Below are 13,139 nucleotides of genomic sequence, written 5' to 3'. Positions count from 1 at the left end.
CGAGCTGTACGTGTATGACTGCCGGTCTCCCTGCAGGCTGGAACGTCTTGCCTAACACACTCCAGGTAGTCTTGTCTGTGCCAGACAGAAGCACTTAGTGCCAGAGTGCAGTTCTCCCCCGTGGCCCGGGGCAGGTGGGGTTGGATTGGGTTTGAATGAGGTCGTCTGCTTCTTCTCATATTGCCCTCGACACGACGGACCAGATAAGCCATTTAGCAAAGACAAAAGGATCTGATTCAGACGTGTAGCCGCTGACTGTCACTTTTGCATGTTTTTGTGCACTTTAGGTGAAAAAACTGTCGGATCTGGGACTCGGGTTTCAGTGTCCCCAAAAAGCGATTTGCAACTTGTTCTTTTAATTGCGCAAACACTTCTTTCTACCTGCCCATGAAACCTGGCCCTTTACCCCCGGATCTAGACGTGACCTTGTCAAAGAGTCAAAGTTTGACTAGCGTGCTCTGGAGTGGTTTCCATCTGCGTATGCGTGTGTGTGTGTGTGTGCGTGTTCGTGTGTGTGTGTGGGTGTGTGTGTGTGTGTGTGATGACTTCACAAGCCATCCCAGACCCTTTCCCTCAGGCTGACATTGAAAGATCTGGTCTTTGCTTTTAATCTGAATTGATCTAAAGTGGCCTCAATCACTAGTAAAGACCGCTGTCCTGACACTGGTCTGAGAGAAAAACACACACTCACACACACACACACACACACACACACACACACACACACACACACACACACACGCTCCATGTCTTTCCTCCCTCCTTTCTTGACTTCTTCTTTGTCCTCTCTGTATCTCTCTGTCCCTTCCTCCATCCTTCTCTCCCTCCCTCCCTCCTCTTGTCCTCCCTTTCCACCTGCTCCTGTCTCCATCTTGAATATTGAGATGCAAAGGAACAGCTTGTCACATTCAACATGCTTAAAAAAAGAGACAACCCCCCCACCACCCCAAAACCTCAGCGGTGCACGTTGCATGCCAAGGAGATTGGCACACACTTGGCAGGACGAGAGCGCCAATGGCCTTGTCTCAAGTCCTCCCACGTCCCTTTTTTCCACCCAAATAGTTCGCGCCAAGATGGTGGCCATCAGTGCTGGCTGGATGCGTCGCTCGCTTCCCCCGTGGTGTGCCCCTCGGCTCTATCCTCGGCCCGTCGCTAATCTGCTGCATCCTCTCTAACCTTGCAACGGCGGCCGAATATACAAACTTAGAAGTATGTCCTGAAATATTCTGTATTAGACCACAGAACTTTCAGGATTTTGAAAATAAGGAGATTGGACTGTCTGTGCACCGTATGGTCTTTAGGTTTAACCTCATGCTTGTTAAAGAAAGGGAAAAGAAAGTTCCTGGTTTGAAAACATTCAAAGTGATCAATGTTTTATGTAGTATAAGAGAAATAAAACACTTCAGGATGCGCCGTTAGAGAACGAGAAACTATTCGAGATGTATTTTTTTGTTGTCATTCGACGTCCTCCAGTCCTCACATGCTCCAGATGTCTCCGCTCCCACTCTTGAAAACACACACCCACATCCCCTCCTAACACACTCTCACCCCTCACTCCACACCATTATACACTCACTTGTGATGGTTTGACTCCAGGGACCTGATTCGTGACCCCGCTTTGCTCCGTGTGCCCTGAATCAAACACAATCTGGGCACCATGTGGAGGACGTTAGAAAAAAAAACCCTCATCTGAGCTCGGGCCTCATCTGTAATGCAGATTACATCACAATCTGCTCACGACACTGCTAGAGAGCAGAGGTTAGAACAGCTATTAATGTGTGTTTATGTTAGTGGAGACAAGATATCCAGCAGGCACAAGAACATCTCCGGCAAGATGTCGTCTCAGGTGTTCCGATGGTATCGAACGGACATTTGCATGAATTTGCCTGGCTTGCATTACGGTGCTGTTAGCAGGACGAAACTCTGAGCAATCTTTACTACGAGCTTCTATATAAATATATATATTTTTTTAATATACACCAATCAGCCATAACATTAAGACCAAATATTGTGGTTACTATTGTGTTGCTGCCAAAACATCTTCAGGTCATCGAGGCATGATGGACTCCACAAGATCTCTGAAGGTTTGCCGTGGTATCTAGCGTCCCGTTAAATCCTTAAAGTCCTTTAAGTTGTGAGGTGGAACCTGCATGGATCAAGTGTTTATGCAAGAGATTCCGAATACGATCGATTGGATTGAGATCTTTGAAATTTAGAGGTTTTGTCAACACACTGTCTCGCGTTCCTTGAACCATTACTGCATTATCATAGCAGAATACCGTTGGTATGAAGGTCTACAACAGTGTTTCGGAAGTTGGTACGTGTCAGTAACATGACGGAACCAACAGATAACATAATTCATCAGACCAGGCCACCTTCCTCCGTTCCTTCATGGTCCAGTTCTGGTGCCCTGAATTCACTTTTCCATCATTTAGTAGCTGTAGTACTTTCAGAAGTTCTTCAGTGGGATTTGACTGCAGGAGCTAGTTCCTTGTAGCAAATTTGGTAGGCAATACCAACCGCGTTCCAGGAACAACCCACTGTTCTGTTTTGGAGACTCTCAGATGCTCCTAGTCACAGCCATCAACTTTAAGAGCTCTCTGTTCACTTGCTGCCTGATACATAAATCCCACCCCCTGACAAGTAGCACCGTAATTAGATAATCAGTGTTAATCCCTTCACCTGTCAGCGGTTTTAATGTCATGATGGATGATATGATGGTGTATTTAATGCCGGTCGTGTGGCAAGCAAGGTAAATCGGAGCATCGCAAGAATTAGATAGACATTTGATACTTCTTTATCTACTTCTGACCTTGTCCTTGGAGGACCAGTGGAAACATCACACACATACACACACCTTGAGAAACAGAGTGATGACGTGACTTGGATGTCCTTTCACTGGCTCTTAAGAGTAAAAAAAAAAACAAGTGTGTGGCAAGGCCATGCTAGAATGTCCAACTCAGCCTGCAATGTTTGCCTATCAGGGCAAATCTCCCGCTGGACTCTTCAAGGCTGCATGGTTTGGGAGCCTTGGTTTCAGGGAAAATGTTTATCAGGAGAGAGAAAGAGAGCGAGAGCGAGAGAGAGAGAGAGAGAGAGAGAGAGAGAGAGAGAGAGAGAGAGAGAGAGAGAGAGAGAGAGAGAGAGAACTAGATAGACAAACTGGGACTGAGAGTGTTTGGATGTTGTGACACAATGAGGCTTATCGAGGCTCGTCCTCCACGGCTATCGATTTGTCACTGATAGCAACGCAAGTGACCAAACATGGTTTGGCTTTAGGGCATCGTTGAGAAACAGAAATGGTGTGGAAGTGTTTTCAGCTTTCAACGACAAGTCCAGATAACATGTTAAAAAAAAATAAATAAATAAGAGAAACGAGTTGTTTAGTCACTATAAGGATGAATGAACACCCTCATCCAGGAGAGAGTATCTGGGCAGTTCCCAGCTCGTCTCCAATGGCCAGGTTGACATGAGAATTTTTCCGTTTCGCATTCCCAGGCCACTGGTTAGGGATTAACCAGGAGCGCTCGGAGCATGTGGGGTCCGTGAATCCTTCAAGGCCATCGCTGCCTTTATCTCTCAGGGTCAGCTTTTGTTTGGCCAGTGCAGAACAAATAAAAACATGCTCCCAAATGAAATAAGATCGTGTCAAAGAACTAAACCCCCTCCCTTCTCTTGTCTCAACACCCCCCCCATACTCTCTCTCTCTCTCTCTCTCTCTCTCTCTCTTTCTCTCTCTCTCTCTCTCTCGTGCCATAAATCCGACTGAAAGTTTCACTTAGCTACGTATGATTTAGCACACCCCATCACCGATCGGCCTTTTCACATTTTTCCCCACTTTGAGTGAAAGTTAGCTTGACAGCTTGTGCTGCGTTATAACGGCAGATTTAAAGCCGTGGCTCAGGCAGGACAATGTTCCATTGGCTAATCAAAGCCGAGGAAATCTGAAGCCGTCTGTCCCATCTGAGAAACATAACTCTCACATCCCATAAAGCTTTCTGTCAGCAGAGCGAAGCGGAGGACAGAGGAAGACTGTTTTCCGTGTGAGATCTTCTCGTTCGGGTTTTGTCCAGAAAAAAAAAAAAAAAATCAATAAAACCTCCTTTAAAGTCAGAGTGTGTTTTAGGAACTAGACTTTACTCCAAGTTTGTAATGTTAATCAGTCGTCAAGGGTGTTTACAGCAGCAATTAGTCCTGTAACACCTGCTTGAGGACTATAAGATGTATCTGTATCTGTGTGTGTGTGTGTGTGTGTGTGTGTGTGTGTGTGTGTGTGTGTGTGTGTGTGTGTGTGTGTGTGTGTGTGTGTGTGTGTGTGTGAATATCACAGTTGTGTCTTATGCTGTTATCATTACCATATGACACTTAAGAGCTGTTTATGTGCTACTTCAGAGGAGACTTGACAGGTGTTAATCTGAAATGCAACCAACACCATCACCCCCTCACACACACACACACACCACACACACACACACACCACACACACACACACACACACACACACACACACACACACACACCCCACACACACACAAAACTTAAATCTTCCTTATATCAGAGCTCTATTCTCAATTCCGATTGGTCAGAAGGTGTTGATTAATTTCGTCCGACGGCAGCTCTGACAGTCGTGGTTGCTATAGTGACAACTCAACAACGCATCGCCATGTCACGGACCGCTCCACACGCTAATAATAAACAGAACAAATACGCTGTTGTTTAACAAATAATACCGTTTTCTGTAAGAAGATGTTTAGAATATTTCTGCTTTAGAGATTTGTAATATTTATTAATGTTTGTTTAAGATGTTTATAATGAGTCTCCGGTGTTTCTAGGAATTGTCCAGTTCGCTTGCTGTTATGACATTTTTACAAATAAATATATATATCTTTATTTTAGAAATGAAAAAAGGTGTAAAAATAAGTGTGTGTTCATGCCAAGTACAAATGTCCTCTTTACCCTTTACAAGCCTGGGGACAAAAGTCCCGCAGCGAATAAAGCAATCAGTATGAAGACAAACCTGAAGAACACACACACACACACACACACACACACACACACACACACACACATTAGTGACAACTGCATGATATATAGATGTATACAACTTCCCAAATGAGGCTGGGAAAAAGGGTGTTTAGGACAAGAACAAGCTTCACGCTTCTCTTTTTCTTTTTTTTCCCCTTTTCCCTCCTCCCTCGGTCTATCTTCATCGCTGTCTTTCTCACCTTTCATTCCATCACTCTATCCTTCCCCCTCAGGTTTCATCCCCAACTGGCTGCACCTTTCTCTCTCTCACACACACACACACACACACACACACACACACACACACACACACACACACACACACACACACACACACACACACACACACACACACACACACACACGCAAGCTTTCTACCTCTGCCTACTTCCACCTTCCCCCCTTTCTCTCCTCTCTCCCTCCCTCTCCTTCTCTCTGTCAAGAGGATCTAAAATACCGGTACCCTTTTTCTCCTTGACATTGGCGTCTCCCCGCAGTCAGCATTTCGCTGTCCTTTCGTAGCAAAAGCATCAGGAGAAATTCCGTGCAGGAGTATTCTTAGCAATGCGCCACTCTGCTCAGCTCCAGCTCCTGCAGCCAAACTTTCAATGATCACTGCTTTCATTTCTGTAGGAGTGTTTAGTGTGTAACTTAGAGACAGCACACACACACACACACACACACACACACACACACACACACACACACACACACACACACACACATTGAGAATTTTTATTCTTCACAGTGTGCATAGCGATGCTAATTACAATACAATGCTTTGCACACACACACACACACACACACACACACACACACACACACACACACACACACACACACACACACACACACACACACACACACACACACACAGAGGTCCCTTCTTCACACAGGGTGGGTTTTGAGGTGCTCTGCCAAGAAGTACTGCAAGATAGCAGTGGTCTCTCTCTCTCTCTCTCTCTCTCTCTCTCTCTCTCTCTCTCTGTGTGTGTGTGTGTGTGTGTGTGTGTGTGTGTGTGTGCATTGCCACTAACCTTGGTGTGTCCTAACACTGTTGATGAGTGTCTGCAGGGCACAGGAGGAGTGCAGTTTTGGTCACACACACACACACACACACACACACACACACACACACACACACTGACTGTAGTCACATTTACACATAGCCCTTAAGAGAGTATAAGAACTTGACCTGATGTGTGTGTGTGAGAAAGAGAGAGAGAGAGAGAGAGAGAGAGAGAGAGAGAGAGAGAGAGAGAGAGAGAGAGAGAATGAACTCAAACTTTCCACACAGCATTCTGTATTGTTACTGTTACTGTAAATCTGCCACAACTCACAGGATATCTGTACTGCTAACGACGCCTAACGCGTCAAAGTGTAATCCGCGTCTCTTTGTAATTAAGCGTGATTAACCGTCCCTTCTGAGGTAAACACTTTGTACATTCCTGATCGTTTTGTCTCATTTCTACTGACACCGATCCTTCACACTGTATCAAAGCATTACCAGCTGCATGCGAGCTAGCTAAATCATTAAGCTCAGGGATTAGCCGTTAAAAGCACATTCCACTTCTTAAGAAACGCTTGTCTCTTTTTTTTTGAGAGAAGTGAACCAGGTTTTTTTTTTTTTTTTTTTTCACTTTTGAGAGGGATATGAGAGTCACACCGGTGACCTGCGGTGTCTTGAATACATGACAGGGAACAGATTAGCGAGTGGACTACTCCCTAGACAACTTCTGCTTTTGGGGCTTCTTCTGCTTTTCTCTTTCTTACCTTGTTACGTTTCACACACGTACGTTCAAACATTGCCTGACAGTTAGTTCACCTCTTATTTATGAGCATTTCACACAAACACCCCTCCACACACACACACACACACACACACCTGTCCTATATTCACTTCCCCTCCAGTGTTTAGTGTGCATACTGTATGCGTGTTACTTAAGCTGTACAAATACTGGGAAGTTCCACAAGACAGTGTGTCCAGAAAGCTCTTTTTTTAGGAAGTGAGAGCAAGACAATGTGATGTGTAATGCCACATATCATTGTGTTTCCTCAAGCCCGTCAAACTGGGGTAGATAATAAAATGTGTGTGTGTGTGTTTAAACATAAATTCTGTACATGACCAATCAGTAAGGTGGACAAAAACATATATATATATATATATATATATATATATATATATATATATATATATATATATAAAGTATATATAATACAAGAAGGATCTCCGAAGAGTTCCTCGAACAGTTCTTCTTGGACCGAACACTTTTTCGCAGGACGTGTTATCGTTATCTCGCCAAAAGACACAATGTTTACTAATGTTTAGGTAGACTCATGGACATGTACCTATTGTACAAAGCCTTAAAGGATGTACTGCTAACGTCTTGGTGCCAGATACCACAGCACACCTTCAGGGGTCTTGTGGAGCTCTTCATGCCTCGAAAGGATCTGCACAATATTAAGCAGGTGCCAAATAGTACTGTAGGGCTGTGTAGTGAGTGCAAAAGTTTGCACACCCTAAGGACATTATACACTTGATATTGTTGTAGAAAAGAATCAACATGAATGACACTGGAGACTCGTTCTAATCAGAACAATGTGACAGCAGGACTTGATCTGTCTTAACGTCCAACATTTCTCTGTCCTTCTTCCTGCAGGTTCCTGAACGATTCCTGGAGGTGGCTCAGATAACGCTGCGTGAGTTCTTTAACGCCATCGTGGCCGGGAAAGACGTGGACCCTTCCTGGAAGAAGGCCATCTATAAAGTGATCTGCAAGCTGGACTCAGAAGTTCCAGAGGTCTTCAAATCTCCCAACTGTCTCCAGGAGCTCCTTCATGAGTAACACTTCCCCCAAACCTCCTCCACTACATTTGGTCAATTCGATTGATTCTTTTTTTTTTTTCTTTTTAATATTATTCCAGTTTTTTCTGTTCTTTTTTTTATTTTATTTTAATTTTTTTTAATGTAAGGCATATGAAGTAGCATTCCTGAGCTTTTTTTTTTTTTTCTTTTGCTTTTTGCTTTCTTTTTTCTTTCCCTTGGGGTGATCTAGTTAAATTTTGAGATTTCTTGTCATTTATTTTACATTATTCTTTTTCATGTTTCCTATTTGGAGGGACTTTGGTCCCACTAGGGCCCTTTGACTTTTTGCTTGCTCGCTCTGGAATTATGGGTGAATCCTCTTGAAATCCCGATACTGAAGCCAAACAACTCAGTGAACTGGTGTGACTGACGACGTGGGCTTGTTCAAACTGACGTTTTGAAGTGTGTATTTCTCTGGAGAAGTGGGCATTGCATTTATAGGGTGTATAGAATTATTATTATTATTATTATTATTTCTATTATTATTGTTATTTTATTACTGTCGGTGTTCTTGTTGTCGTTGTTGTTGTTCCTGCTTGGGTAAGACTGGCACTTGGAGGTTTTTCTTTCATTCTTTCTTTTATTCTTTTCTTTCTTTCTTTCTTTCTTCCTTTCTTTCTATTCTTTTTTTCCCTTTGTTTCATGATAAGATTGCAAGAAAGTAAATTATTATTCCAAAATGTAAATCTTTAACTATATGCAAAACTATATTACAGACTTTACATTAGAATAGCTTTTCATTAAGTCCTCACCCTGGATTTTGGTTTATATGGGTCCAAGAATTGACATTTTTGGCTGGCTTTGATTGACGGCCCAATGCACCAATCACATTTGAAAGGGTACTGTAACCCCGCCCCTTTTTGAATTATAATTTGCTGCACAGCCTGCTTTTTTTTTTTTTTATGTTTAATGCAATGGTCCAGTCCCTCTGAAGCACACACACACACACACACACACACACACACACACACACACACACACACACACACACACACACACACACACACACACACACACACACGCACACAGACACACACTGTCCTGCTTACTCAAATGCTTTGTGTGTATGTGTGTAGCACTTGCTCTGTTAAAGAGGTGTCTCTTTGCGTGGTGAACAAGGAGGTCATCATCACAGAACTTATGTCACATCAGAATTTCAATTCGGTCACTGTGCATTTCAAGAACACACATTTAAATGCCCTTCAACACACATCTCATTCCAGAGGAGTCATATGAAACCTTCGAGGAAGTGTGTGTGTGTGTGTGTGTGTGTGTGTGTGTGTGTGTGTGTGTGTGTGTGTGTGTGTGTGTGTGTGCGCACACTATTTTTTTTCTGCTGTGTGGTAATTAGCTCAGTATTTTTATGGTGTTTCTTGAATACTGACTTGTTATGAAATTAAAAGGTGACCATGTTTGAAGAGGACACATTACAACACGATTTCAATCCTTGCATATGATCGATTTATTATTTTTTTTTTCCTGGATGTTACGATTTGAAAGTTTGTACTGTATGGATATGAATTTAAAAAAAATGCACTTACCTGTTGTTCAGTGAAAGCAATGACATTGGATTTTATTTAATAAAGATTGAAAATATACTTGAAACGAAGATTAGTTCACTTTTCCTTTTTTTGTATTTCTGCTCTCTTTCTTACAGTCGGCTGTAGATGGCATTGTATACATGATTTTTGAACAATAAATAAGTAAGTAAGTAAATAAAAAAATAAATAAATAAATAAACGGGGAGCACGGTGGCTTAGTGGTTAGCACGTTCGCCTCACACCTCCAGGGTTGGGGGTTCGATTCCCGCCTCCACCTTGTGTGTGTGGAGTTTGCATGTTCTCCCTGTGCCTCGGGGGTTTCCTCCGGGTACTCCGGTTTCCTCCCCCGGTCCAAAGACATGCATGGTAGGTTGATTGGCATCTCTGGAAAATTGTCTGTAGTGTGTGAGTGTGTGAGTGAATGAGAGTGTGTGTGTGTGCCCTGTGATGGGTTGGCACTCCGTCCAGGGTGTATCCTGCCTCGATGCCCGATGACGCCTGAGATGATGAATGAAAATGAATGAATGAATGAATGAATGAATGAATGAATAAATAAACGCTCATGACAAAATGGCAAACAATTTCTAGTAGATAGTACGATAAATGCAAAACACCTACGCTAAATGAAAACAAATCCAAAAACAACAATCTGAAAACATCACAACAAAAACAAAAACTTTTTTTTTTTTATTAAACATCACATCTTTTATCAGACGCCCTTATCCAAAACAACTTACAATTTTTATCTCGTTTCATTATTTTTTTATACAACTGAGCGTTAAGGGCCTTGCTCAGGGGCCCAGCAGTGTCAGCTTTATGGACGTAGGAATCAAACTCACAACCTTATGATTGGTAGCCCAACACCTTAACTGATAGGCTTACCACATCCCATTGTGATTGGACGAAAGTCTGACTACCACAATTTTTTTCAGTTGATTAGCGTTAGTTACTTTAGCCATAATACTATTAATAATAACACTGTATATCTAAAATAATAATAAAATAACTGTAAATAAAAGACTCCTTAAAGCTCATAATTCCTCTGAATAAATATCCTCCAGCTGTCTGTTTTCCACACTGCAGCCAATCAGCAACAACTAAGTAAGGACCGCCCCTTTTTCCTGGTGTGATTTTGAAAAGAAAAAACCCTAAAGCATTTTTTTTTTCAGTTTGGTGTAATTCATGAACATGTTGCATGCTCTCACACTGCAGTGGCCCAAAGGCAAGTTAACAAGTTGCGACACGAACCTATGAGCTAGATATTTGTATAAATAATGCAGACTTGGAAAAGCAGTTTTTTTTTCTTCTTCTTTTTTTAATGATAGCAGCACGTGTGTTATCTTACTTTTTTACCTGACTGTGTTTCTCCAAATTTAAGATTCTCATGTAATCAGGGCAGGTTGGGAACTACTGTATTATTGTGTTCAGGATGTATTGTGTTTACATTACATACAACATTTATTGGTTTCATGCTAGTACATTCTGTAACATTAATTAATATTCTCACAACTTAGTTACTAAGAAGTTTGTAGTTCGTCTGTTGTTCTTTGTGTTTTATTTAAAAAAAAAGTTGTACAAAAGCACAGAAGTATAATCCTGAAACTTTAACATCTAAGTCATTTTTCTCTAGAAGTTATTATCTAGTAATTAATTGTTAAGTTGAGTTTATATTGCTGTAGTGTAGTAATATTTATTTGTTTACTATTCGTTTTCTCATTCCTTTCAAATCCGTTGCCCTGAAGTTGATTGTGTTAGTTCCTAGCTAGCTAACCTAGCTATGTTATGTAACTTCACCTCATACATTTTTAGCTCAAATTTACTCTCACAAATTGTGAATCGTCAAGTAATTCATGCAGTATTGTATATATTTATTGGTTCATTAATTTGTATTTCCATTTTTTTTTTTTTTTACAAATCTGTAGCTAGGAAGTTGATGGTTTGTGTTTAAAATGTAACCTAAATCTGACGGATTTCCAAAACGTTATATATCCCGATCCATTGTGACAACAAAACCAGATCGCGATGTTGTATTTAAATGTAAGTACTTAAATAATTAAGTAATTGTAGTAATTTGTTACATTTACAAAAAAAGTTACAACCTCGTCCACTGTAACAACAAAATCAGATGCAACGTCGCATAAATCCATTTTCTTTTTCTTTTAACGCTAGTCTTAACAGCTAGATAGCTAGTGTTTTGTTTTGTTAGTGTTCTCTTAAATCATCTTTAAAATCTGTATGAAGTTTCTTTTACCAAACTTGGTCTCAGTATAAAACTTTATTTTAACACACAGTAAATGTGAGGTGTTGGGAATATCTTACTTTCTCCAATTCTTCAGTTAGAACAGTGCAACAGGTGTTAATGTGTTACTGTATGTTGTACGTATTCAGTGGATCAGTGGTCAGAGGTTTGGGGGAAGCATGAAACAGGTCATAAACAACAGGTTGTCGTTTTCATGATTACGAGTTTAAGCACATTGGTTCGAGATCAAAGAATAATTCTCAAGTGAACCGGGTTTCTCTTCTTTGCCGGTGTATTCTCTGCGCTTTTCTATATCCTCGGTCTATGAGCAAACACTACGAGACAGTCAAGATTGCATATTTACCCACACACAAAGGCAAGACCCCACCTGTTACTGTGTTACTGTTCTTTCAGATACTCTTTTCATCTTAAGATCCTTTGGTTCTGTGGGAGATGAAGGAGTGGTCTTTGACATTGTGCAACACAATCGCCAAATCTTTCATCTTACTTCAACCGTCAAAGGTTTCAAAGACCTTTATATATGCATCCTCATGAGAGAGAGAGGGAGAGGGAGATGGTGAGAGAAAGAGAGCAACAGAGAGAGAGAGAGAGAGAGAGAGAGAGAGAGAGAGAGAGAGAGAGAGAGAGAGAGAGAGAGAGAGAAAGAAACAGAGATCATGAAGAGACTGGACGGAAGATTGGAAGAATCCAATGCCAATAACTCAAATTACAATAACGATCTTCCGCAATTTGAGCTCAAGAAGCCAGTTTCTTTTATGAGGATGGTTATTAAAGTGCTTCTGCGTTTAGAGTCAACTCTATAATCTCTATGCTTTCTTCGTTTTCTTTTGAGGAGTACTTTTGTAAAGGTGCGCTCGTCACTGTTTTTATTGCTGGCAACATCGGGAACACAATGCAAGGTAATTGCTGACAATGTGATCAAAGCGAGTGCATCGTACACATGCACAGACCACAGGCTCATGCTGCTCCCTTTGGTAGTGTTTATATTCTGACAGGTTTTTAGACACACCCACCATCTTTACTGACCCAAAGATGGTGGAATTCCATACTAAAAGGCCATCATCACCAGATACTATTGTTGCAAAGGATCAAAACAATTGCAACCATGCCAAAAGAAATAAAAATCTGGGAGCTGCCTGCTCGATGTGGATGAACCTGTTGATCATGTGGGAAATTTTGGTGCCAGTTAATGCGATCATCAACAGTTTATATTAAAAATGTTATATTAAATACTAATCCCTAGCAAACGTTGTAGCTTGCCGTATACAACTTTGCAGGAATGGTACCATGTTGGTGCAGTAAGTAGCTTTAAAACCTTACAGGTTACTGGTTTGATTAAGTTTTGTTGGTGTTTTGCTTGTTCTCCCAGAGTCCATATGGGTTAGGGTTTTCTACACGTTTTCTACACGTGCCTGTAGACCAGGGGTGTCAAACTTATATTTGGCCC

The 13,139-nt window shown here is 41.5% G+C and overlaps 1 protein-coding gene across 1 annotated transcript in view; it reads left to right on the top strand.

Annotated features, from left to right (window-relative positions):
• LOC113654812 (prospero homeobox protein 1-like) overlaps positions 1-9,500 on the top strand; it is a 20,633-nt gene extending 11,133 nt beyond the window's left edge. The window contains exon 3 of the mRNA XM_047819008.1: positions 7,686-9,500. Within this exon, the coding sequence (XP_047674964.1) occupies positions 7,686-7,871 (186 nt within the window). The 3' untranslated portion in view covers positions 7,872-9,500. The remainder of the gene's footprint in view (positions 1-7,685) is intronic.
• Positions 9,501-13,139: the final 3,639 nt, after the last annotated feature.

Source organism: Tachysurus fulvidraco, chromosome 9 (genome assembly GCF_022655615.1).
Source record: "Tachysurus fulvidraco isolate hzauxx_2018 chromosome 9, HZAU_PFXX_2.0, whole genome shotgun sequence".
In the NCBI taxonomy this organism is placed as follows: Eukaryota; Metazoa; Chordata; class Actinopteri; order Siluriformes; family Bagridae; genus Tachysurus; species Tachysurus fulvidraco.
The sequence above is the reverse complement of the archived record's forward strand: the minus strand, read 5'-3'. Positions and strand labels throughout refer to the sequence as shown.